The sequence below is a fragment of the Thyridium curvatum genome (genome assembly GCF_004353045.1).
Source record: "Thyridium curvatum strain D216 chromosome Unknown NODE_35_length_383278_cov_80.659980, whole genome shotgun sequence".
NCBI lineage: Eukaryota > Fungi > Ascomycota > Sordariomycetes > Thyridiales > Thyridiaceae > Thyridium > Thyridium curvatum.
The window spans coordinates 25295-51915 of record NW_022156790.1 but is presented as its reverse complement, the minus strand read 5'-3'; the positions used below and the strand labels follow the sequence as shown (position 1 = coordinate 51915).

The 26621-nt window shown below is 56.4% G+C and overlaps 5 protein-coding genes across 5 annotated transcripts; 3 read left to right on the top strand and 2 right to left on the bottom strand.

Moving 5' to 3' along the window:
• Window positions 1-1923: 1923 nt before the first annotated feature.
• Window positions 1924-3225, top strand: E0L32_006232 (uncharacterized protein; the record flags this gene model as incomplete). The annotated part of the gene is made up of 1 exon (XM_031140842.1): window positions 1924-3225. The coding sequence occupies one exon, from the start codon at window positions 1924-1926 to the stop codon at window positions 3223-3225; it is 1302 nt and encodes a 433-aa protein (XP_030994970.1).
• Window positions 3226-3832: 607 nt separating this feature from the next.
• Window positions 3833-5438, bottom strand: E0L32_006231 (uncharacterized protein; the record flags this gene model as incomplete). The annotated part of the gene is made up of 2 exons (XM_031140841.1): window positions 3833-5141; window positions 5242-5438. The coding sequence occupies 2 exons, from the start codon at window positions 5436-5438 to the stop codon at window positions 3833-3835; spliced, it is 1506 nt and encodes a 501-aa protein (XP_030994969.1).
• Window positions 5439-6124: 686 nt separating this feature from the next.
• On the bottom strand, window positions 6125-9798 carry E0L32_006230 (uncharacterized protein; the record flags this gene model as incomplete). The annotated part of the gene is made up of 4 exons (XM_031140840.1): window positions 6125-6276; window positions 6335-8077; window positions 8128-8754; window positions 8808-9798. The coding sequence occupies 4 exons, from the start codon at window positions 9796-9798 to the stop codon at window positions 6125-6127; spliced, it is 3513 nt and encodes a 1170-aa protein (XP_030994968.1).
• A 3091-nt stretch (window positions 9799-12889) lies between these two features.
• Window positions 12890-17134, top strand: E0L32_006229 (uncharacterized protein; the record flags this gene model as incomplete). The annotated part of the gene is made up of 2 exons (XM_031140839.1): window positions 12890-15919; window positions 15977-17134. 2 exons carry the CDS (start codon window positions 12890-12892, stop codon window positions 17132-17134), a joined length of 4188 nt encoding a protein of 1395 aa, XP_030994967.1.
• Window positions 17135-25080: 7946 nt separating this feature from the next.
• E0L32_006228 (uncharacterized protein) lies at window positions 25081-25727 on the top strand (the record flags this gene model as incomplete). The annotated part of the gene is made up of 2 exons (XM_031140838.1): window positions 25081-25205; window positions 25271-25727. The coding sequence occupies 2 exons, from the start codon at window positions 25081-25083 to the stop codon at window positions 25725-25727; spliced, it is 582 nt and encodes a 193-aa protein (XP_030994966.1).
• Between the last annotated feature and the right edge of the window lie 894 nt (window positions 25728-26621).

Sequence of the window (26621 nt, the reverse complement as noted above, 5' to 3'; positions counted from 1 at the left end):
AAGAGGGCGATGATGCCGCTGACTGGGTGTTAATACATGAGCATGAAGGGCAAAAGTGGTATCAATAGGGGGAGCCTGAAGGTGGGAATCCCTAGAGAGAGGACGAGAGAGGGCCGAGACTGGAGATGGGAACGGTGATGGTTTTGACGATGTTTTCTTGTGGAGCGATAAATGGCACGGCAACGGGAGTGACAGGGGTCAGCGGGAAGGCCTAAAGTGGCTAGACACCCTCTGGACCACGCCTAAAGTGCTAAATGGCCCCCTGTTCCGCAGCGCTGGGATTGGAATGTTGGGGTTCGGCCTGGGCGACGGTGGGGCCATTTTACAGAGGCTGCAGTAGCCTCAGCGGCCTGTCCTCGAATTATCCGGGGTTATGCATGTCATTGGCAGTCAAGTGAAGTCGTCACTGGTCCATCAATGGCCATTCCTGAGAGTGTTATCTTACCGGCCCGGGTCGAGTTGATGATATCGATGGTTGCTGATGAGGAGCGCGGGGTTCGAATGCGTCTGGGTAACTACAAGCAGATATTATCAACGACAAGCTTTGTCGGGACATAAAGCACCCAAGCATACATTGGCAATGCTGTGTTTCCAGGGAGGAGAAGCATGCAGGCCTGAAACCGGGACTGATGCGTTGCGTCGAGCACCGAGCGGAGGCCAAGCAATGTCTCGCGAGCCACTGTGTACGAATCACGAACTCCAAGGTCACTTGAAACTTTAATGGCAGGCAATATGCAAAGTCAATTGAGGAACTGAAGCGTTTAAACCCTCGGCTCGGGGTTTCCTGTTTACGTTCGTTGCTCAGGTCAGTCTGGCTTCTACATATCAGCCGGGCCAGACTCTAATAAATCGCACAAGATCTCTGGAACTCTGAGAAACAAGAACGAAACCAGGAAACAATTGCGACACCGCCCGGGTTGAGGCGACGACCGCATAAATCATGAACTCCGTTGACCAGGTTTTAAGGTTTCTGCCAAGGGACCGTGCAGCGAGATGAGTGACTCTGGCTCTGGCGCGCGACAAATCGGGTGACAAGCTCCCCTAAATGGCCTGGTCTCAGACATCCATCCATGGATTGTGCCTCGTCACACCTATAGCGCGACCCGGAAAACAAAACAGTCACCATGCTGCATGCTTTGCATGTTCTGAAGTCTGCTCTGCTTCTTTCTTTTTCCTTTCTTTTCATCAATCTCGACGTAATCGCATCTGTTGCTGTGGCCCCCTCGTCACATCGTTGCAGACAGGTGAGTGTACCTATCGGAGCTACCTAGGTACCTAACTACCTATACTCCGTCCCTAGATACCTCAACTCTGCCCCTCTTCCAATGAGACGAGCTTCCCGCGATGATCAATCACATGCAACTGTTTGCACCCCAAGCACCCCCCCGCAAACAACTGTCCCTCCCTCCTCATGCTGGAGCTTGATTTGATTGATCAAGTGCTCTTTGCTTGCAACTTTGCTTGCAACCCCACCAGATCAACCATCGCCATACCCGCACCCGCATCCGCCTCCGCTCCCGCACCCTCCACACTTTGGCATCATCCTGCTGCCTTGTGAGCTCGATCGGGCCACGTTGGGCTGCGCTGATCCGGAAGGGCCCATCGCTAACCAGGCATCACCTGTAGAAGCTTCTCTTGTGCTCGTGACAGCGAGAAGGTACCCGGTTTTCCCAGCTGCTAGCTCCCGTTGAGAGAGCTAAAAAGTGGTTGACGTATCCACCTGCAGACCTGCAGACCGCAGATGCCGCCGCGCCCCAGAGGGCTTTTTACGAGGTTACGCAGTTGACACCGACGTCAGCAGTGAGAGAGAGAGAGAGAGAGACGGTACCTAGATCAGACCGTGCCTCGACCGACCTGTCCTTTCCCATCTTCTCCAACACACACACGCGCGCGGGCGGCAAGGGAAACACCGACCAGGCCACCATGTACTCTTCCTCTCTCAGCCCGCCAGCTCCCACCCCGAGCGCCTTCCTCCAGTCTCCCAACGCCATCCCCAAGAGAACCTCTTCCACCGGCCAGAACTCAATAGCCACCGCGACCTCAAACACCGCCTCCTCCTCCCAGCAGCACGCCTCTTCTTCTTCTTCTTCACATCACCACTCCCACCACCAGAGCCAGCCCTCGTACTCGTCCTCAACAACCAACGCCAAGCCCATCGGCGTCCTTCGACCCCTCCCCGAGAGCGACTGGCTCAGCCAGACCACCCGCCGCTCCCGCAAGCCCTCCAACGCCACGACCCCTACCCCGAGCTCCTTCCTCGCCAACATGCAGCCGCCCGGCCCTCCGGACCCCAACCGCTACGCCACCGAGGACCTCAACTTCTCGGCCAAGAAGACGTGGTCCGAGGACAAGGAGCGCGTGCTCTGCGGGCCCTTCGACTACCTCTACGGCCAGAAGGGCAAGGAGTTCCGCACCCAGCTCATCAGCGCCTTCAACGTCTGGCTCGACGTCCCCGACGAGTCCCTGCAGGTCATCACCCGCGTCATCGGCATGCTGCACACGGCCTCGCTGCTGGTCGACGACGTCGAGGACTTCTCGTCGCTGCGCCGCGGCCTGCCCGTCGCCCACGCCATCTTCGGCGTGCCCCAGACCATCAACAGCGCCAACTACATCTACTTTTTGGCCCTGCAGGAGCTGCAGCGCCTGCGCAACCAGAAGGTCCTGTCCATCTTTGCCGAGGAGCTGCTCAACCTGCACCGCGGCCAGGGCATGGACCTGTACTGGCGCGACAGCCTGACCTGCCCCACCGAGGACGACTACCTCGAGATGGTCGGCAACAAGACGGGCGGCCTCTTCCGCCTCGGCATCAAGCTGATGCAGGCCGAGAGCCGCTCCCTCGTCGACTGCGTGCCCCTGGCCAACCTGATCGGCCTCGTCTTCCAGATCCAGGACGACTACCGCAACCTGTTCTCCAAGGAGTACAGCGACAACAAGGGCATGTGCGAGGACCTGACCGAGGGCAAGTTCTCCTTCCCCGTCATCCACAGCATCCGCACCGACCCGGCCAACCTGCAGCTGCTCAACATCCTCAAGCAAAAGACGACCGACGAGGAGGTCAAGCGCTACGCCGTCAGCTACATGGAGGGCACCGGCAGCTTCGAGTACACGCGCCGCGTGCTCGACGTGCTGATCGCCCGCGCCCGCAAGATGACGGAGGAGATTGACGACGGCAAGGGGCTGGGCAAGGGCATTCACAAGATCTTGGATAAAATGGTTGTCGAATGACATCGTTCAATGTTGCATATAATTCGGTTGGGTGTGGTGGGCTGGCTGGCTGGTTTTCTTTTTCTTTGGTTTCAGTCGTCTTTGTTGGGAATTTGGTTGGGTTTTCTGGCCGGCCGGGCTCTTTGTTTGGTGCTGCACGACATTAACATACCCCCTTCCAGTTCCAACTGGTCCTTTTTTTTTGCGGAAATACCTGGGTTGTTTGGATGATTGCAGTTTCATGGGAGGGGGAAAGACTTGGGCTGCGGAAGAGGCTGTCTGTCTGGCCTGAGTGGACACGGTTATGATATCCCACGTCTTGTAATACGTTATACCCGCAGGAGGCGCGTGTGCCGCCCGCCTTGTTGTTAAAGCGGACTCCGACTGACCGACTCATTGCCGTGCATGTGAAGACCTGCCGTGTATGGTGTAGCAGAGCCTTGTCGTCAAGGAGTTGGTCATCAATGGCCACATTCTCAGACAGAAGCACAAAGCACAACATGAGCCTCATACCACGCTCCTTCATCGGAGCTTGTATTGTCCAAAAGTTCTCTAAGCAAATCCCATCCCCCCCCTAAACGCCGTCGTTGATTCCTTTTTCATTCATTCATTTCATTCCTCCCTCCCCTCAAGCCGTCCCGGTGATCTTCTTCCTCCTGACCATCCTCACCCACCGCCTCCGCCTCCACTCGCCGCGCCGGCCCATGCCCTCCTCGCCCTCCTCCCAGCTGACACCGGGCCTGTCCACCACCGGCGGCGGCGGCGGCAGCCCGTCGGCCGCGGCGTCGACGACGCCCGTCGCGCCGTCCCTCTCGCTGTAGATGTCGTACACCCAGCGCTCGCCCTCGGTCTCGACCTCGACGCCCGTGATGATGCGCTCCTCGACCCACTCGCGGCTCCAGAGGTCGAGCGCCCACTTCTTGCCGCTCCACTCCCAGCCGCGCGGGGGCAGGACGTCCTCGAAGAAGCGCGTGCCGGCGGGCCGCTCGCCGGCGATGCGCGGCTGCGAGAGCGGGTCGTAGGGGCTCGGGCTGAAGACCCAGGCCTCCCACTCGCCCGACGCGGGCGACAGGCGCTGCAGCTCGAAGATCTCGACCTCGCGCTGCTCGGGCGCCTCGTCGAGGGTGATGTCGGCGCGGACCCAGGCCTGCAGGAGGCCCTTGGCGCGGTCGCGCTGCGGCGCGACGTGCTGCGCGCGGGCCTGCTGCAGGGCGCGCGCGACGGCCGGGTGGCCCGACGCGACGGCGGCCCAGCCGCCGGCCAGGGCGAGCAGGCGCCAGGGGAGCAGGTGGGCGGCGATGGAGAGGGAGAGGCAGGCGAGGGCCAGGGCGACGAAGAGCGCCGAGGAGCGGGCCTCGTCCGAGAAGTTGGTCGCGGGCACGACGGCGTCGATGACGGCGTCGTGCGCGACCGAGAAGTCGTCCATGCTGTTCTGCAGGTCGCGCATGTTGCGGAAGAAGTCGCGCGAGAGCTCCTTGACCGGCTTGACCGTGCGCGCGGGCGCGATGGGCGGGCCCCGCGGCGAGAAGTAGTAGTCGTCGGCGGCGGCGTGGGCCTGGAGCTTGCCGTCGCGGAGCTCGCTGGACCGGGACACGGGCGCCGGGTGCCGGGCGACGAAGCCCGGGACCAGGACGCCGAAGAGCAGGAAAGCGGGCGGCAGCAGGGTCAGCAGGTAGGGGTCGAGGCAGACGAGGGTGTAGACGGCGAGCAGGGCGGCCGTGTGGGAGGGCCGGCGCCACGAGAGCAGCCGGATGACGCGGGCCTGGAACTTGAAGACGACGCCGATGCGCGCGTTGAACCGCCGGAAGTTGTTGGACATGGTCGTGATGTTGAACCCGGGCCGCTGCGAGTACGACGGCATGCTGTCGTCGGGCACGTCCATGTCCTGCACCTGGCCCGGCGGCGCGTCGTCGACGGGTATCACCTGCTGGAAGAGTCTGGGTTAGGGGAGAAAAAAAGGGGGCCGATGTTAGCTTTCATGTGCGCGACACCACGTGTAGTGGCATACTATTTCAGAGAGGAGGAGGTGCCATGTACTTGTCTAGGAGCTGGTCTTGCATGCTAGCCTTCTTCAGCAGGCCCCGGAAGCCGCGCCGCTTCTTCTCGGCCTTGTCGCCGTTGCCGCCGGAGCCGGGGGTGGATGAGCCCTCGGCGGCGTCATCTTCGCGGTCTTCGGGGTCCTGCAGGGCGGACTCGTCGTTGTGGATGAGGATGTCGGTCGTCAGGTCGTCCATTGTGATGAATTGGCGAGCACACCCGTGCGCGGCGGGCTGCTCACGCGATTACAGGCAATGGATGCGAGGCGAGGTAGCCGCTACTACTTCGGGCTTGATACGGTTATCTAGGGTGTTCGAGCATAGCGATGCTCTGTACGAGGAGGTTGCCGGGAAAGTTGAATTGCGAACCTGATGTGTGTAGTTGAGGAACAGAACTGCCTGAATCAGCTTGCGTCACATGTCAAAGTTGCCGACATTGAGACAGGCTTGGGCGCCAGTTCGTTTTGGCTTTAGCGCTAATCAAACGTCATTACCCCACGCTGGCTCCGACTGCAATAATACAAGTACAGGGTCGACATGGCTGGTGAAAGTTGAGCAAGACTTCTAGACCTCCAAGCCAACAAGAGCAACAAGAGCATCAGGCAGGCCATCCCATTGCATAGAATTGATCCTTCGATGGGTAGTGAAGTACGTATGTTACCAATCCGTCAACTAATCCGGCCATCACTTGACAGGCTATCCCACTACCGAGGTAGGTACCCAAGATTGATGGGTTCGATGATAAATGAGCAAGTACTTTTGTTGACAGTCGGTTTGGCTGCAAGTATGACAATATGGGCACTTCCTGGCCTGACTTCCATCGATCCTTGTCCGTGCAATAGTCTCTAAGCCTTAGTCCTTTGCCTCTTGACCGACCGCGTTATCTATCGTCTCTCACTTTGCTGCACCGTTTGTTCCGCATGCCCTTGACCAGCACTCGAGCTTGTAGTGACGGACTGGTGCAGATCACTGGGTGATGCCATCTCAGCATCTGGTTGTGAGCTCGCTGATGGCAAGGCAGCAGCCGTTGTTGATTCTGTAGATCAGACGAGTCAGCAAGCAGTGTATGATGCGGAAGACTTGTGTGAACAGACCTTGAGAGCTCTGAGTAAAGGGTAGGAATAGCTCGACGCAGTGACACGAGACACCCTGCCAGTGTGGTGTCTCGCGATGGGCTTGCTTTACTTCATCAAGCACCGTCCGGACCTCTTCGAGCCTACCCTGCCTTTCGTACAAACGACCTAAAGCTTCCAACGCGTCGTAAACGGCTCTATGATCCCGCAGCTCGGACAACCCTTCCAGTGCTCGCTTATACATCTCCTCGGCTGCTTTCAGTGTGCGCTGGCTGTGGTAAACATCACCCAGGTTGCCGTGCGTGAAATACGCGAGCCAAGCATCGACATTGGTTCCATTCTCCTCAAGTCCCGCCCTGGCTTTTTGGAATATCTCCTCGGTTTGCTCCAGCCTGCCCTGTTTGTAATAGACAAGCCCTAAGATGCCATAAATACTAAGAGTATGCAAGTTGTCTGGCCCATACAACTTCTCAAAGCACGCCAAAGCCCGCCGATACAGCGATTCAGCTTCTTGGTACCGGCCTTGATACATGAGAGCCATAGCAAAATTGGTGGATAGACGAGCAAAGTTGTCTTCGTCGATATCATGTGCATTCTGCAGGGCTACCAATGCCTTCTGGAGGTGCACTTCAGCTTCCTCCAGCTTTCCCTGTCTCCAATAGGCCTGACTGATGTTTCTGAGTAGACTGAGAACCAATGGATGGTCGCTGCCGAGAAATCTTTCCATGCCTCTTGCTTGTTGCAATACTCGAGTTGCCTCCTTTGGGCGGTCTAGCTCGAGGAGGGCGTGGCCGAGCTCGGCGAGCATCCGGTAGATTTCTTCCCAATCAGGTAACTGCCCGTGGAAACTCGCCAGTACTTGTTGACATATTCTTTCGGCTTCTTCGGGATTGCCCAGAAATCTGTAATTTTGTGCCTGGAGGATGATAAACCCGAGAGTCAAGCGATGCTGGGCCCCAAACGCCTGCTCCTGGCGCACCAATGCCCATTGGGATATTGCATTCGACTCTTCCATTCTTCCAAGGTCAAATTGCAACCAGGCGATATTGCACACGGCCGCCATTAGCTCTAGATCTTGCAGGCTGCCTTGTGGCTCGGGAAATCCACCCAGCCATTGCGCACATCGGCTGGCGTGGGAAAACAGCCGTCGATCAAGCACAACGCCAAGTAATCGACGAGGTTCCGCCAAGAATCCGACAATAGACACTGACAGCCTGCTGAACCGTAGCTTTGTCGGCTGATCAAGGCTATGTAACATCCATTGGTGCGCCACCGGATGGACGCTATAGCTCTCCTGTGCTGCCTCTGTCTCCTCGACCATGCAGTGCCGGATCAGCAAGCGAACAGCGTCAAGAAACCTAACGTTGTCACAAGCCAAGTCATGAAGCCAGGCTGGCCAGGATATAGGCCTGGGGTCATATTTCAGTTGAATTTCACGGGTTGCAGCACTTATGAGGCCGTGCCAGAAGTCCCTGTTGTCAAGGCATGCCCAAAGGCGGAGCAGGTCTGCCGCGTTGCTGTTCTCCTGTTCGATGATGCGGAACGATATCGTCCACGTTGTAGCGACACTGCGGTGGTCGTAATCGACAAGTGGCCAGTCAGGCTGGCCCCCAGCATTCATCAGTGAATCCCACTGTTTTCGGTAGAGCTGAAGATAGGTAGACGTGCTGATCTTGGTCTGGCATATGTAAGATCCAGCCTGGGCCAGCGCCAGAGGTAGACCATCGAGTGACTCGAGCAGCTCCTGGTCAGTCCTGTCCATAGCTATGTCCAGTCAGTCGTCGCTTCCTGTTCGGTCAAAGGGGAAGTCTTACAAAGTGTTATTTCAGACCACTTTTCGAATATGGCTCTTGCAAGCCCTGGGTCAACCTTCCTGAGGTGTTTTGAATCGCCAAGCTGCATGAGTCGCGACAATCGCGTCGTGACCAATATCGACCCATGGTCGCTCGAGGGGATGTACTGTCGGATATCACAGGCACCGGTCTCTTGACCCCCTTCCCAGTCCTGGTCGACATTGTCAAATATGAGGAGCCATCTGGTGTTATCAGGTCGGGAAAGCCAGGCTATTGTATTTGCCGTGATGGCATTTATTTCATCCTGGCTGAGCGAGGTTGTTATCGTTCTGCTCCTTCCCGGGATTTGGACTTCTGGGATCCTCTTCGCACATTGGACAAAGCTCTGTTTCAACTGCTGTTCGGATCTCCCATCGAGCCAGAAGATGGAGTCAAATGCGCCCTGATGTCGCCGGGCGAAGTTGGCAGCAAGCTGTGTCTTGCCAATGCCCCCAAGGCCGTACAAAGCGAAAATTCGTCGCTTTCGTATCTGGTCCGTATTGGGAAGGAGCTTCTTTTCGATCTCAAACATGTCGGTCGGCCGGTGCACATAGTGCTCGGAAGCAGGCACACCCTGGAGACTGAATGGTATTCGATAGGGGCTGTGGGCTGATGGCGAGTGTATTAGTGAGACATACCTAGTGGTAGATAGGATCACTGACTGGTGGGATTTGTAGGCACCCAGTAATCCAGAAACGCCTTCATACATGCTGCTGCTGTCGCTGCCGCATACCGCTGCCAGGTCTTGGTCTTGTGGCTGTCCGCATAGTCACAAGCCCCCTTCATCACGATACAAGGAAACACATCCCAAACACCGGCACTCTCCATCTCGAATGCGATGATACCCTCTTTCTTCGCGATAGCGTCGCGGTCTTCGCCCGACTTCATGACTGTGTCGCCCGAGGCCATGAGGCCGATGTGCACGGCAGGCTCTGTGTGAGACTGGCTGAGGCGCTTGCGTTGTACTAGCTGTCCGCTGCAGCCTGCTTCCACGCACGACTTTTCTTTGCCCTCGTGTCGGTACGCCGCTTCGAACAATATGTCGCACGCTGCGCCAGGGTACTCGGCCTCCAGATCCTGCTCGGCCTGCATGACACTCAGATAAGTAGCCATTTTGCTCTGTATCTGCTTGCGGTCATGCCGGCTCTTGAGCTTTGCGAGAAGCGAGCGGATCTCAGGGTTTGGCCTGCCCAGCGAGTCCTCCAGTGTGTCCTTGCGCACAAACTTGTCCGGTAGCCGGTGGCCGAAGTCGTACTGGATAACGCCGTCGCTGACGATGACGTCGCCGAGAACGATCTCCTTGCCGGCGTCGAAGGGGACCACGCCGCAGACGCCAACGACGAGAGCGAGCTTGATGCTGGGGAAGCTTATCTTGCAGTTGCTCGCGACGGTTGCCGCGCTGACCTTGCCCATGCCGGGCATGTGGGCGAGGACGACATTGTGGCGTCCTATCACCCCGGGGGTGTAGGCGTTGGCATCGCCTTCGGCCTTACCAAAGGGAGGGCCATCGTCTTCCCAGTGGTGGTCGAAGAGGGCGTCTACGGCATCGGCTTCGAGGACTAGGGCGCAGATGATGGCGATCTCGAAGTCTCGGCGGGACGCTGGCCGCGGAGGCAGAGGCCTGGGGTTGTTGGCCCTGTCGGCGTCGGCCATCGTCAGAGGATAACAAAGTCGCCAACGACGATATCAAGGTCTTTTTTGCCACAGCTCGTCACTTTGTGGTCTGGCAGGGAAGCATTGTAGATTCTTCCTGCTTTGAGAGATTTTCGTGACGAGGCAGCTCAGCCGCACAGCCTGATCCCCCTCTCCCAAGGACATGGCGCTTCCATCCTGTTCTGCGTTGTCGCCCAATCACGCAGCTGGCCCCCAACATGCAGGAAATCACATGAGCTTGGCGGCGGTGCCCATCTCTTGTAGCAGATGTATGCATGCTGCAAACCGATTGTAGTGACAACGATTCGTCTTTTACCTTGAGATGCGATCAGCGTGGCCATTGTTCGACCACGAGACTACCCGTCAATTTCAGTCAAAAGGATAACGTGCCATTACTGGCCATGAGCCCAGGCCATTCCACTGCCTAAGATATGCAAAGATGTATGCAATTGTGTCATCAAGGTAGATATCAGGAAAACAAATATCAGAGCAACTCCTCCACTGAAGCTCAAATGTTTGGCGATAATGGTGGGACCCAGTTTCATATTCGGGACGCGAACCATTTCCACGCCGCCAGACTGTACAGCCTTGGGGTTATCGGCAAGACATAGCCTGTCACATTCTATTCCATCTTCCGCTTAGAAGGGAGATTCGAAGAGCAATTAAAACAGACCTTTGTCCGGCGCACGGGGGAGACATTGAGTACATTGTCCTTACTCTGTGTGCCGAGGCGCGCTTAAGCTCATCAAAACATTGCGCTGCTACTGAGAACTTGACGGGTCTTTTCCATCGAGAGGCCAAGTAGCGCGCCACTCGGCTGCTGGTTAACAGAGTCAAGGCCAGTACTCCGTAAGTATCTCTTGAGTAGTATCAAATTGCAGAAATACTTGCAAAACCGATGACAAGACCCCGAGAACGGCTGGTCAACCGGGCAGGCGTCTGCAGGGCTGGTGGCATATTGCATACCTATCATCTCTATAAGGCAGCTGGCTGGGATGGACGGCATGAAGTACTGTTTACATTTTGCATGAAAGGCAAAAAGGCATTGCTGATGCGGATCCCGTTGCTCTCGCGATCGCAAAATGATGGGCGTTGAGGAGCCAAACCCGCCGAGCGCATCAATAACGGAGGCCTGTTAAGAAAACAAAAGCAGCACCAACAGAAAGGGAAAGAATGCGGTGGCCAAGTCAGGTGTGTGTCAGGCTTGATCAGTCCTGCTGTTGGTGCCGAAAGGGGGTTCGTTGAAGATCGTCGGTCAATCAGAAGCAGGCCGGCTGTGGTCTGGTGTGGGAGGGCCCGCCGCCATCCCGTCGTTAACAGAGAAACGCTAGGAATTTAGAGGCAAGGCAATCTTGGACCATCTCTGAATGGATCTGCGTAGACCCCCTTTCTGGACTTTTCTTGTTGATACTTGGCCCAAAACAGTGTACTGTATCAAGCATACCTAGGTACCTAGTTACAGGTCATGATATCAGACATGCGACCTCATTTTCTAACCGGTGCTGTTGCTGCTGCCGTCCGCCGGGCTGCAAGACGCAATGCAAGTCATATTACGGCAAACTGCTGGCCGTGGAAACTGGTCTGTGTAAGGTGAGGAAGGTAGGTAGGTAGAGGTAGGTACCTTTACTGCACAAAGCAGGTGACTACCTAGATGAATGCAAGATCTTGCGCCTGTTCGTCTTTCTCGAAGGCCGTCTTTGTTATTGCAACGACATCTACCTAACCCGTCTGATATCCCAGGGGCCCTCGTTGCCAGAATCAACAAATAACACAATCCAGTCAAATAATAGGCTGGAGATGACGAGACGAAGGGCAGGGGTCCGACGAGAGAGTGGGCGTTGTTTTGAAGAAACAAGACCGCAAAACGGTCGTTGGCCCCGTCAAATTTCCCGCTGGCTGGCGGTCCCTGACAGTAATGAGGTGGGTCGCCTGGCTCTGGCGTTAGCACGGCTGCTCTCCGCTACTGCATCACCCCTTAAAAAATCTACCTTTCGCGTTAGCAGGGTTAATTAGCGTCGTGTACCTCTCTCTGGCAGCCTCCACTGACGCGGCCCGAGCTAATAGTGGGCTCTCCAGCGCTGGAGCTCGTGCTACAGAGCCTACCGACACCCTTCTGGCAGCTGTTCACGGGTCCCCTCTCTCCTCTCTCTAGAGCCTTAGAAGTAGACTACCTCTGGCAAGCCAAGGTCAGCCGCCGCACCCCAGCTGCCACTTTAAACGGGGGAAAAGAGACAGACGGGCCAGAAACGGGCGTGCATGTGGTACTTCCCTCGACACTCCCTTGGGATCCCCCGTCCACTCACTCGCTCGCCCACCCATCCATCTGTCGCTACTCCCGCGCCCGCCCACCACACTTTTGCGCGATACCGTCCCCATTTTAGTGTCGCTCTCTCTGCAGTGTGCAAGTGTGTGCATGCTGCTGCACTTCAATCTCTCGTCCATTCCCTCCTCCATCTCCCTTGAACCTTCAATTGCAGACCGACGACCCGTCTTCCAGCCCGCCCCGAGAGCTGGACGCCGCACTCTCCCCCAGGCAACATACGTCGCCCGGCTTCACCCCTGACCACTCGCGCGCCAATTGCCGACACGATTGTCTGATGCGAACAAGTAGTTGATCGGAATGAGGTAGCCTTTTGAATGCACTCAGATCCTTGACCGGACTCTGAGCCCGGCTCCTGCTGCGACTGGGGACCGCTCCTCGACTCGTCCCGACCGATCAGCAAGGGGAGACGGCTCTCCTCTTGTTGGACGCTCAATCGGGGCGCTTTCGCTCTTTGTGTTCCTGTCCTCACTCCCCTGTTCCAGGGGGGACTCTGCCCTTCTCTCTCTGACGACACCGCTCGCGGGCTCTCCCCTATGTTTGCACGGGAGCACAAGATACCTGCTGGCCCCCGACCGGCAACCCAGTCCCCCACCAGGTTCGTGTCCAGAAAAACCCCAGTTCTCGGAGTCGCCTCCTTGCAACCTCCCATCTCCACTCTCCCAGGAGGAGATCTGTGGCGCTGACTTGCCCTTGTTTACACGCAGAGCCAGGCAGACCAACAGCCCGTCCAAACCGGGTCCCGCACCTACTCTTTCCACCAACGCTCCAATGCTCAGTGCATCTTCGTCCAACAACCACTCCCTCTTCTCCTTTGGCAGGAATGGCGGCGGCGGCGGCATCTCCAACGAGGCAGGGGAATCGAGCACCTCCTACGACTTCCTCCCCTCGGTGAGCTTCGATGACCTGCAGAGCAGTCTCGAGTCTGCCTCGACCGAGTTCAAGTTGACCCAGTTCCCCTCGCCCACAGGGAAAGGGAGCATACTTGGAGGCCAGAACAGCAGCACAGCAGACAAGATGGCCCAGCCTTCTGGCATCACGAGGAACGGCACGACCACGCGCGTCGCTATCCCCCCTTCCTCGACTCGCCCGGCCAGGTCAGGCTCCATCTTGCGGAGACCGAGCACGTCCAACCGACAACCTAGTATATCGTCGTCCGCTTCGGTCGGGTCAAGCATTGCTGATGCTCCAACCGCACCAGCTGCCATGAGGAATCGTCGCCAGAGCGCGTACCCCCCTGTCTCCAACAGCAATATTGGCAAGCCACCGAGAAAGTCTGTCGGTCCAGGAGTCTTTGATTCTAGCGATTATGGCCCTCGAGCTTCTCAGCGCCGACGGCCCAGCTTGGCATCGACCTCGGATAGGACAGTGTCTGGCTCGGCTCGGTCGTCGTTCGACGGGGGGAGTCGATATGGAGAAGGCGCGACGAGGCTGACAGCCTCAAGGGCGGCCAAGACGAAACCCGCCCAGCCTAGAATTGACACGACTGCGCCCTCCGCGGATAACAGTACCTTGACGGTAGATCAAAGCACCACGTCGATTTCGATGCCGCGATCACCTCGTGTTGGGAACAAAGGAGGTAATCCATCGTCCGCTAGCAAACGGATGTCCGTGATGCCCGGTACACATGCTTCAGGGCTGGGAGCCCGCACGATCAGCCCAACAGATACCAGGAGGATGAAAAGGATGTCAACGATGCATCACACCCGCGACACCACCGAGACAATCACCGAGCCGATGCCCACTGCGTCCATTCGATCCGTCTCGCGCTCGCCGTCTATGCTTCCCAGGAAGACGTCGACGCCTTCCTCGAACAGGACGACGCCAGACCCAAACCGAAAGTCCTATAGTTCCGGGCTTTCTGTAGGGTCGACAAACAGTTTTAACACGGTGCGCACATCGACTGGGTCGATTCAGCCGCGTCTGCAGCAGTCGGCGACGACTTCAAGGTTGCCAGCCCCCAAGGCGCTCAGCATTCATAACACGAACCCGGCAGAAGATGACGAGGACGTTCCTCCGGTGCCTGCCATTCCCAAAGTCTACGAGTCTCCCAAGGACTCGCCTGCAGAGTTATCTTTCCTCGACAAGCGAAAATCCAACCTAGCATTTGACACGAGCAGTATACACAGCAACTCTACCGGTAGCTTGTCCGGGCATCCGGTACTTGAACCGCCGGTCAAAATTCAGCGCAACCAGAGTACCCGCAAGACCGGACAGAACGTAACCTTGGATCTGGATAAGAAGGGAAATGTCTCACAGTCCAAGAAGAACTTACAACCACTACGCCTACCCCCTATCAATATTGGACCCCTCAGCACCCCTACCGCGACCCGGATAGCGGCCTTGCAGGAAAATGGCTCGGCAGATCGCAACGCCAACAGCCCGCCGCCGGCAAGGCAGATCGCCAAAACCCCAACGACGCCGATGACGGCCTCGAAGAGCTCCTTTTTCTCGCGACATCGTCACCACGATAAAACAGAACCCATCGACCTGCGAAGCAGCTCGTCCATTCATCGCGTTCGCAACAATGATAGCCCCCTCGCTGCCGACAACAGCAGTTCGTCCGAATCCCTCGTCACTGCTACCACGAAGAGTTCACTGCAGAAACCTTCAATCTCGCCGTTCCTCTCTTCATCAGTTCCCAAGGGTGGAGCGGAGCCATCATTGATGAAGAGATCCAAGACCGGCGGCGATTTTAGCAATGTGAACGACAGCACTATAGAGCCAGTGAAACAGCAGAAGCCATCTGGGCCGCGCGCCCCGGCATCAAGACCGGTCAAGCCCGTGGAGACAAAGAGCACCGAAAAGACCCCGGCACCATTGTCCAGCCCAGAAGAACCTCCCACGCCCTCCTCAATTAGCTCTCTGAGGCGTAAGCTGAGCATGTCTTGGAAGAGGGGCGGCTCTAAGCCTAGTCTCAGTCTTCCCGCCGGGAGCGTGCCGGAGAAGTCAACGGAGCAGCAGAGCCAAAGGCAAGACAACATGCCCCCACCACGTATCCCCATTTCGTCCACGGTGAACGCACTGAGCACCAACACAGCCGGTGCTTCAACCAACTCCAAGCCAACGACCAACTATCTCGATTCAAGGAGGAGAAAGAGCTCGGCCTCGAGTCTGAATGCAATCGTGGCCCAGGACAGGGCTCGGAATGATAGCTGGAATCCTGATCGTCACCACAAGAAGGACTCTAACGGCGACTCAACGGCGGATCGGTCCGTCCTGTCGCACAATTCGTCTGTCATGCAGAAGATCCTCAAGCCCAAGGCATCTACGAGTACAATTCGGCATCACGACGTTTGGAGTTCGGAACTGGACAAGGACGATCTTCTAGCCGAAGAAGAGATGAGGAAACTGGCAATGAGGCGCAAGGAGACGGAGCTCGCGGCAAGGACTCTGGACGCGTTGCGCAAAAGAGCGTCACCAAAGGAGCGTGTCAGCGCTCAAGACGCCATCCGTATCGCTATGCTCAACATCTACGAGCGAGGCGAGATCGTCGACTACAACGACATCTACTTTTGCGGTACCCAGAACGCGGCCAAGGTGGTTGGAGATCTCAACTCGGACGTTCCTAACTTTGGCTACGATGACGAGCGCGGAGACTACACGATCATTCCTGGCGATCACTTGGCGTACAGGTATGAGATCATCGACGTTCTGGGCAAGGGAAGCTTTGGCCAGGTGGTGCGCTGCATAGACCACAAGACAGGCGTGCTTGTCGCGGTCAAGATCATCCGCAACAAGAAGAGGTTCCATCAGCAAGCTCTTGTCGAAGTCAACATTCTGCAAAAGCTTCGCGAATGGGTAAGTCGTTGCTGCATATCTACCATCATATTTCTTTTTGCTAACACGGGCATGCAGGACCCGAAAAACAAGCACAGCATGGTCAACTTTACCCACAGCTTCTACTTCCGTGGACATCTTTGTATCTCGACCGAGCTCCTGGATATGAACCTCTACGAGTTCATCAAGTCCAACGCCTTCCGTGGCTTCTCGCTCAAACTCATCCGGCGCATGACCAAGCAGATGCTTAGCTCGCTCAACCTTTTGAAGCAACACAAGGTCATCCACTGCGATCTCAAGCCCGAAAACATCCTCCTCCGGCACCCGATGCATTCCGAGATCAAGGTCATCGACTTCGGCTCCTCATGTTTCGAAAACGAGAAGGTCTATACGTACATTCAGTCGCGCTTCTACCGCTCCCCAGAGGTCATCCTCGGCATGACCTACGGTATGCCCATCGACATGTGGAGTCTGGGATGCATTCTCGCCGAGCTGTACACGGGCGTCCCCATTTTCCCCGGAGAGAACGAGCAGGAGCAGCTCGCCTGCATCATGGAGGTGTTTGGCCCGCCCGAGAAGCACCTCATCGAGAAGTCGACCCGCAAGAAGCTCTTCTTCGACTCGATGGGCAAGCCCCGTCTCACGGTGTCGTCCAAGGGCAGGAGGCGCCGCCCGTCGTCCAAGACGCTGCAGCAGGTCATCAAGTGCGACGACGAGGCCTTCCTCGACTTCTTGGCCAGGTGCCTCCGCTGGGACCCGGACAGGCGCATCAAGCCCGACGAGGCGATCCGGCACGAGTTCATCACGGGCCAGAAGACGAGCGTGCCGATCCCGTCGGCGCTGCAGCAGCACGACGCCGCCCAGCGCCGGGGGTCGCCCATCAAGCGCCACAACACCGTCTCGGCGCCGAGGCCGCTGCCGGAACCGCCCGGCGGAGGCGTAGGCAGCTTCAAGGGCAGCGTGCAGCTGCAGCAGCCGCGCGGGAGCCCGCACAAGGCCGTCGCGGGCATGGGCCTGCCGCCGCCGCTGTCGACGTCGTCGTCGCGCCGCGTCTCGGCCGTTGGCAGCGTGGGCAAGCGGACGAGCACGGGGGCGGGGCTCGCTGGCGGCGGCGGCGGCGGCATACCGATGAGCGCGAGCAGCAACCTGCCCCGCGTGGCGAACCGGTCCGTTAGCGTCAGGCAGGCGGATCTCGCGGCTGCGGGGGCGACGGTGGCGATGAGTAAGCGTGCGTGATGACGGATTTGATTTGCGTGGGGGGATGATGATGATGAGTTGGGAGGGAGGGGAAGCGAGGATGGGTGAGGGGGGCTACGTTGCCAATGCCGCCACAGGAGTGAGTGAGAGTGAGCGAGAAGAGCTGGACTAGTTATGAATGGGGGGAGGGGGAAAGGACTCGAAAAAGTCGGTGGAAGTGAGACTATCATAGGAGGGAGAGGGGAGTGTGAAGTCCATTTGTTTATTCTTGTATGATTGAAACGAAAGAAAAAGAGATGGCATCGCGAAAGGCATAACACACGACATCCAGCTTTTTTTTTCTTCTCTCTCCCAACAACAACCCAGGCAAAAGCATTCACGGGGACCGACTTACTCACGACAGAAACAAAAACGACCACCTGTGACGAAATATTCTCGATGCGGTTTCTTGGCTATACGGGGTCTGTTGCGGTGTTCTTGCATGCCCTGGACGTGAGGGGGGGGAGGAGGTCTTGGGTGTTGACCACGACGTTGCTTTTCTGAACACCTTTTTTTTTCGGTTATTGGGGGATGATGATTGAGGGAGAGCATCGCGCAAAACACACACACACACAAAGAGATACCACCGGCAACGCCAGCAAGCAAAGTCAAGCATTGCGGCCTTGTCACGTTTCTAGAGCACTGAAATATGAAAAGATGCAGCTTTTTTGCCCCCCAACTTCTCCTTCCTCCTCTGTTCTATTGATCTATCCCGTCTTCGTTTGTGCGCGTCTCGGCCAGCGGATGGCCTTTTTTTTCTTTCTGTATTACTCGGGATTTCCCACGCATCGAGGTGATAGAGGACGGGCTGGCCGGCTTGGAAAGGGGTGGGAGGATGTTCGAAGGGAGCTCGGATAGTTCTCGGGCTAGAGGGAAACTATAGAAGGAGTCTCTTTTTGTCCATTTGACCTGTTCATTAGGGCCCTTCAAACGTCACGTATGTACACTTTCATAGGTGGCTTTCCTCATCATGGTCGTAAAGATGTATGCTCGCGAGGATCGAGGAGAAGGGAGCAAGGACGAGCGAGAGCAAGGAGACAAGACGAGAAGGGGGGTCGAGGAGGTACCTGTTCCCTTGACACAGAACAGACCCGGACACCCAAGCAAGAGAGGCAAGAGAAGAGCAACAGTCATTGAACGCAGACCACCCAGACTGCGCCCTCTGCTGCAGCATTGCATCACCAGGTCACCCGACTCCTTCCCCCCCAAACGTCCCACGGCCGAGAAGGTAAAGGCTGCCTTGTCGGGAAAAGGCCGAGCCAAGCAGGCTCCAGGTGCGACCATATCACTCTCTGCTCCGAGACGGGCTCCGGGAGCATGTGTGCTGGGGCGCGCGATGAAACATGAGTCCCAAGATAGTATCCGACTCTAGTCCCTCCGGCGTCCGGGCCAGCATGACGGCATGAGGAGGCGAAGAAGCGCCTACATCACACGGACGGCTGCAGGCGCGGACGAACCTGTGGAAAGGACAGAGGTCCAAAGAAAGAAAAAAAGATTATGAGAACTGACAGTCATACTTGCTTCCGTGGTTTGGGATTCTCTCTCGCGCCTCGCGGGCCCCCCCATCGTCTCCTCCAGACGCAGTCATGGCTTACACCTACCGTTGGTTGAGTGGCAATTATGGCGAGACCCTCCTCACCTCAGCTCATCCGGGCTGGGGGCCCCAATACAACTCTCCCCAGGCAACTAGTGACCCCTGCACAGCCATCATTTGATCGAGTCGAGCCCGTTTTGAGACAGGAACGGCAGACCGGTGAGAGATTCTTGTGAAGAGACCGGTTGAAAGCCAACGGGTGGTCATCATGGGGGTGGCAAGAAAAAAAAGGTAGTTCGATAAAGAACAGGTCACAAGGATAAGCGGCGTGCGGTGGTGCGACTACACCATGCAGGAATGACAGGCGGCGAGACATCAGAAGGGACAGAGAGTATATCGAAAAAAGGAAGATGTAGCTGCCAGATGGGACTAGGCCCCCCTGGCGTTCCCAGTACCCGAGTTGTCGGTACACAGGAATCTGACGAGACGATTGTCTCGGTAGAGGAGGGGGAGTGTGCGTGTACCTGTCAGATTTGCGATGTGCGTCGTAGGACGACATGGAGTGGTGTGTCGTACCGCCTGCATGGAAAGAGACGAGGAAAACGGCCCAGCTCTCCCTAGGGCTGAGCCGAGCATGTCAGCCGGCGAATGAGACTGCAGCGCACAGAAAAAAGGCCTAGCCAGTCGCAGTCTTGGCAGATCGCAGATGTGAAACAAACGTTGAATATCTTCAGCCCCGAGACATCGGCAAGGTGGCCGTGATGCCCATACTCGCCGTTCGAGACCCTCACGCTGCCTAGTCGCACAGGCGAGAAGCCGAACAGGGCTCGCCATCGTAGGCTTGCGTAGGCTTTTGTGCCTCCTGTGCCGCCGAGACACAAGCAGGGCAGGCAGGGCAGGCAGGGCCCTTCTGCCTTCTTTTCGGTGAGTTCTGTGTAACAACAATACCACCTCTGCCCAAGGTGCCTATTACACTCGTCCAAGATCCCGCGACTGGATCTCACGCCAGCGGAATCGGACCGTGATGACACTGGATGTAGAGGGCGAGAAATTAGCGCGCGCGCGCGGCGCCAGGGGAAGCCGGAGCAGTTCCCGGACGGCACGCAGCTCCGGGACGTATCTTGGGCAAGGATGAGGGGTGTGAGAAGAGGAAAGGTTCTTCAAAGAGTGGCCTCCGATAGACTCTCTGGGTGGTTGAGTCATCATGTTGTGTCTCCTTGGTCTGTCCTCGAAGAACAAACAGAGATTGATGGGAGATTCCGATAACTGGGTTTGATCTAGACCTTTGCTTACCTGGTACTGGCTGGCAAGGAGAGAGGCAATGTAGCTCGCCGTCGCAGTCATTGTCTTCCGCCAAGAAATAAGCGGCGGATCAAAATCAAGGAAAGCGTACCTCGTCAGGAGATGTTCCATAGATTTCATGGACGGCGGTGCTCAGGAGAAAGGCGACGCAAGGCGTACAGATTTCGGTAGACAGCTAGTTTCCGCTTGGTGCGATATATTGTCGACTTCGGTCAACAAGCGAGAGGTGCATTGCGGCCGACCTCATGATCGTTCCAAGTCCCTCTGGACCATCATGTCGAGTTGCACCATTGAGAAATGCGCCTGCCTAGAGTTCATGCATTAGCGCCACGGGCCTTTAGCAACTTCTACTAACCCTCCAGCAGTTTGAAAGAACCAGAAGGCTATTCCACTCCCGGGTTAGTGAGGTCATGCTTGGCTGCTGGATTCGGCGACTGTTGCCAGTGTGAGCGGCGAGTCCGGGGCGGTGGAGCTGGCAGCTCGTACTTGGGGGCTAGAAAAACACCGGCTGACAGGAGCCACGGACATGCGCCATTGGCCAGGAACCAAGGCTTGAGGCGCAGATGAAGCGGTCTGCATCATGAAATCATGTCCGTCAAGTTGAGTGTTTCATCTGGCCCGGTTTGCACTGGGTCGTCCTGCAGCATCCTGGAAAGGCGATTGTGGTGATTCTTCATCGAACAAACCGACCATCCAATAGCTCTTCGGAAGCTAAAATAAGTCGTTGTGAGGCTTGTTGTTCATCATGGCAGCCAAGCCATTGATTGGACGCAGTCCGAGACAACTGGCCACCCACCCCGCATCCCGATTGACTTGTCTCAGGTCGGCCCTGGACGGGTAGACTAAAGTAGTGGTCCATATGGTCGCAGGTGGGGGTTTCTCAGGGCAAGATATCATCCATCGCGGAGCTCGGCTCAGGTAGCTAGATGAGATGCAAAGGCCATACCGCTAACGGATAATCATGATGAAGTGTGTTTCTAAAGTTGGGATTGCTGTGGAGTTGAACTAGTCAGATTGGGCCCGGGTATCACCCGTGTAAGAGAGAGGCTAATAAGCTGTCCGTATCAAGATTCGCCCAGGATCAGGACTTCAGAGGCCTCACTAGCTTCGGTTTTGAACTCTGTTCCTGGAATTGCGCTTTCAGCCCTGGGGACATTCAAGGAACCACATATGCCATGTGGAGGAACGATGCGACGAACCGAATGAGTAAACCGAATCCGAGCAGTGGTGTACCAATATCGATGTGTCAGCCACAGAAGCCCCAAGTGGCTGGGAGCGACTGCACACCACCGGTGCGTCAAACATACCAGTCTGAAGAATTGATTCAAGTGAATGATCAACAGCCAGATTTCAGGGTGCCACGGAAATCCGAATGCGACCATCTCCGATCGAGTTCCAGTCATCTGGAAGAGGTGGTGCGCCACAGCGATCAGGCACTGTCGCGGGGTGAGGCTTGTAACATGGACAAGTATTCGTACTTGAAGGGACCACCTCGATTTTGACACTACTGCAGGACGTTGCCCTGTCATGATGGCCATTGGTTGCTGCTGCTGGTAATGGCCTCGGCAGTCGACCTTTTCGTGGGCAACAGTGATCGGCGAGCTGCATGCCGGTAGCCTCTAGCAGAACGAGGCTCCCCAGGCATCACTCAAAGGGAGGGTGCGCAATTGCTCGCCAATTGATCGGAACTAACCATCGTGAAATGTCTTGACAGGCATCCCTGGCAGGTGAAGGATGCCTCATAGGAATGCCAGCTACCTTTTTGTTGCAAGATTGGCACGACTGTGCCTGTGATGGCATGCGCTCGAGGAACTATCTATGAGACTGACACGTCGAGACCCCATCTGCACCAAATCCCAGGATTTCGAGCTGCTGCAAGGTACCAGTGTTGCCAAGAACGGAGACGTTGAAATATCGTGAATGTTTGGAGAGGGTGGGCATCTGATCAGTCGCAGAGGTGCAGACAATGTGGTTGGTGCCCGTTCCCCGGAACGAGCACGAGAGTTCTGATTCGACAGAGGCTCGTGGGGTGCGTACGATGGCCAATAATGCGGCCACAGGATCGGCCAGGGATCTCGACCTGGGCTGACGCATTCGGCGTTAGCCATGGGACCGGGGCAGCACAGCCTTACGCCGTCGCTCGATTAGGGCCTAGGGAGGCACTAGGAGATGAGGCATGGGACCCGGCTGCATTCAATCCTTTTGAGGAGAGTTGTCGTGTCGATAGCGTCAAGAATTGAGGCCAACTCTCGCGAAAAGGAAAGACTATGTTTCAGACCAGGGCCTGGTGATTGGTTGATTACCGCGCAACCCAAATCTGGTTTGGGGTATGTCGTTTACTTCGTAGATCTGTACCGATTTGCGCCCAAAGCTGGAAGCGTTTGTTTCTTATTTTGTTTTTTCTCTGTGACAGGATCAATAGTAACATGGGATCTAGTGTCGATAGTAGTGGATGGGATGATGGGCCAATTCGCTGCAGTAGGAAGGCGGCCAGAGAGGATCTGTTTGTGGCAGGCAGGCAGGCAGGCAGGCAGACATGCAGCTTCGATTGATGCTGGCATTGCGTCCCGTAGCTTCCTTCGGCTGGGTGTGTCCTGGAGGAGGGAGGAACAATCACTGGCCCGCGTGGCTGCCTTAGCTGGCACTTCGTACGTCTATTCTATCAATTCCAGATCAATGATCAAGTAATCGACATCATCCCGAGTTCTTGGATTGAAAGCGCTTACAGGGTCCAACTCACCAACGCGAGTGATGAAAGTTAGCTTTGAGGATTTGATATCTTTGCTGCCATGCGTCATGCTACTAGCTCCGTGCTCTTTGGTTCCCAGACAAGACATCAGGTCTCACATATCGGCGCGCTCTTCGACAATCCTCGCCGTATTGTGTGCTTCCATATCCATCCCAGCACTACACTCCCCACAGCTTTTCTATCCTTTTCTTATTCCTTCCGAGGCGATCAGGCATGGCCCCATTGACAAGCGCTGATGACGAAGCTAACAACCACTAACGGAAGCCCGCTGGCTCTGACTGGTCCGGTACTTGACAAGGATGTCGGCAGACCTGCCTCGCGCGGTCAATGCCTTGGAAAAGGTACTTGTCCATACGAATTCCCTTCCATGTTCCTCCATTTTCATGTGGCTGATTCCCGACCCAGCATTCCCGTCAGGTCCTCGCTCCTCGGGTGGGATAGCACGGAGGGCAGCAGCCCCTGCATGGCAAGCTGCGCTTGATTCTCCGTCTATTCCCAACTCAGGACGGCCGCCGTAGCCTGTCCGCTTCCTTTGTTCCCACAATACGACAGACGCAACGTCATCTCGTCATGCCGTGACGCCGAGTCCTCGTCTTAGAATAGACCTCCGATGTTGCCGCTGCCGCTGCTCCTTGCCTGTCTGCGGTGGGTCGCCGTCTTCTAGCAGCGCTGTACTCGCCGAGACTCGTGGATGTCAGAGAAGAAAAGCTGAAGTTGCACGCACACTGGACCTGCCGTCAGTGTCGCATATAGCATCTGCTGCAAGCTATGATGCACGATCAGGGCATTCCCATAAGCTGTTTGTTGCCATATACGGAAAAGGCTGTCCAGCGGCCTGACTCTTGATCCGAGGTGGGCACTCTGTGACTCCGTTGGGTGGCTTGGAGTCCCGGACAGCGCTTCCTCCACGACACAAAGATGTGTCCGAAGATGCCGTGCCACTCACAGATGGGTCCTCGCGGTGAGGCTGGTGACCAGGTCCCTGCCTGGCCAGCCGATCACATCCGGCGCTCTAGCCTGAACAAGCACCCGGCCATGCGAATTGGTCCAGTTTCCCATCTGCAAGATGCAAGGCCGCCAGAATTTAGAACACCCACCACAGCACCTGCGCCCCGCCCACCCTTGGCCTTATTTAGCGAACTTCGTTTATCGAACAAACACAGGCTGGGCACGACGACGGACAGAGGAAATACAGGACACATGCACACCACCCGCATGCACGTCCACATTGATCTCCCATCGTCGACACACCCAGATTGGGAATCTCGGTACTTTTCCTGCTCGCACACCCTCACCCCTCGCACCGCATATTCCCCCCCCTCCGCACACTCCCCCCATCCGCGCGCAGAGAGCCCACCGCACGCACGGCGGGCGTACCTACTTTCCAAACCTGCCTCTGAGACCTACTGCTGTAGGTACTACTCGACCTGCTTGTACCTGTGCAAAGCAGGTACCCTTGCACCCCTGCACCCTGGATCGACCCATCGACCCTCTCCAGCGGTTCCCTTGTCATTCTGTTTGTCTTACATGCGCACTCGCTCGTTTCGCTCGGCATCCACACCACACAAAGACGCCCACAACCCACTGTAAGGTAGGAGGGTAGGTACCTGCTCCGTACCCTTTGCCTTTGCTGCATAGTCGACACATCCGGACGACTGCGCCCGCATCCCAGCATCTCGTCCGGCCAGGTCCAGGTATTGCAGTCTGGAAGCTCGGTACTGGGCTCCCAGGCAGGACCTGCCCCTGCGCCCACCTGCACAGCGTCTTGCATTAGCTGCATACACAAGAGCATGCGGCCTTGGCCTAGCTTAACAGTCATCCGTCAGATTTGGCGTCACTGCCTAGGCTACCTTCCTGCCTCAACTTGGATACCTCAATGTCCGCCCATGGTCCGCTAAACCTCATGACAAAACCGTCTTCTTGCCTAGCGTCATATGGCAATGGCCATGCCAGGCTCCCAAAGGTTATAAGGCTACGATGCCTGCTCTCTATTCCCTTTCTGTCATGAGTCCACCTCCTCTCCATCTCCAACTACTCACGGGCCTACTCAGCCATAGGTGACCAGTCTTCACTTATCTTGTTAGGCCTTGCTTCTTTCCTTCTCGTCTTCTCGCTTGCCCTTGCTTTGTTGGCTGTGCTGCTTTTGTTATCTGGTTTTAAAACCCCAGACTCCCTTGCTTGTCCCGAAACATAATCCCCGTTCAACATCTTCCATACCATTGCCGCCTTCTCTCCTCGTGCCGGGATATTGACGTGCTGCTATCGACTCAAGGGTATTCAGACACCAACCCTGCCATCTGACACCCGCATGAAAAGCACGGCAACTCTCCTTGAACCTCCGTCACCTCTTCCACAAGCACAATGTGTTACCAGGTAGTCGAGCTGTACTCGGCCTGCAAGTGCCTCTACTACCAGCACGCCGTTGACCGTTGCGCCTCGTTTGGCCGGCCAGGTCATCGTATCCAGCAAAGAACCATATATGTCGGGTACGCTTGCAGCATACACGCACCGCCCAGCAGAGGTGGCTACTCGAACTACCAGGCATATTCAGACTCTGGTTACTCAAGTGGCCACTCCCACAAGAAGTCACATCAGCACTACCGGTGAAAAGTGTCGTCTCCGATGATGGGTTGCTGCTCGTGGCACTCGCCGCCGTTGGATCAGTTCCAGTTCGGTCACTGGGTCACCTTCCTCTACTCTTTCAGAATACCGCCTTCATCACTCGCGCTGCCACCTTCACAGCTCTCTTACTTATTCGTGGGTTACGACCGTCTGGGCTCGACCTCGAGGCCTACCCCAGGGTTGATATCACCCAGCGGGCCAGGTCTCTAATGGAGGCTATCCCGTCCGAACGGCTCGCAGCAAGGCTATCATCAGAGACAGGGGGCGAGTTAGCAGGCGCCACCGAACAGCAAAATGAGGCACGTGCTCTGTTCGGAAGCAGGCTGTTCTCTTCGCCTGCGCACGCGCCTGTCACAACTCTAGATGTCTCCTTCGCATCTTTTTAACGGGGCAACGAACGAATGGATTTCTTAATGAACGGACGATTACTCGGCAGTTCGGGGTGGCTTTTCATCGCATACGGCATACGGAGCATAGCGTGGGCACCGGACCCTGCATAAAAAACCAGCATGTTAGACACGATTCTTTCGGGTCTCGAGAATCGCAAGATTCGAGGTCCCTCGCCGAAACGATTCATGTCCTTGGCTTCTTTCTACTGTTTCTTTGGACAGTTGTACGGATTATGGGACTTGCATATGGGAATTGGACGATACCAGGCGTTATTTTGTTCTTGGGACGACGAGCACATGCGGCGTCGGATTGTGTCCAGCCTCAGTTGGGCTGGACACTGGGCTAATTTGGGGTATCTATGCGAAGAAGGGATTCTTTGGCAGGCGTTTTAGGATTTCTTCAGTTCTGGCCCGTGTGGTCTGGGGCTGGCTGTTCTGTTTTTCTACCCTCTACTCCTTGTTCTGCATATCTTTCTTGTTCTGGATTTCTTTTCATTTGGTCGCCACGCGCAATATCGGGTAACAATGTTACTCTCTAATCCCTGCTCTGGCAGCAGCAGCAGTATACAGGCGATGCTGTGGATTGAAGCGGCCTGGCGCCGTCGACGGAACGAGAAGAAGCTGGCCTATTACCCTCTCACCCGCCCCTTATGGCCTCTTAGCAACTTTTTGTACCACAGTTTCTTGTTGACAGTCTTCGCCCGAGTTCAAGCCAGCGGGACTGGTGTGTTACGATGGCATGGGCCCTGCGCCCCTGGTGGCTTATCGTAAAGGGATGAACGAATAACAAGGAAATGGGGCAGACAGAGTCGTGTCCTGTAACATCAATTTGAGAGTTTGTCAATGAAAAGAGAGATATTCTGTCAACATGCATTCGAAACTTCCTCCCGT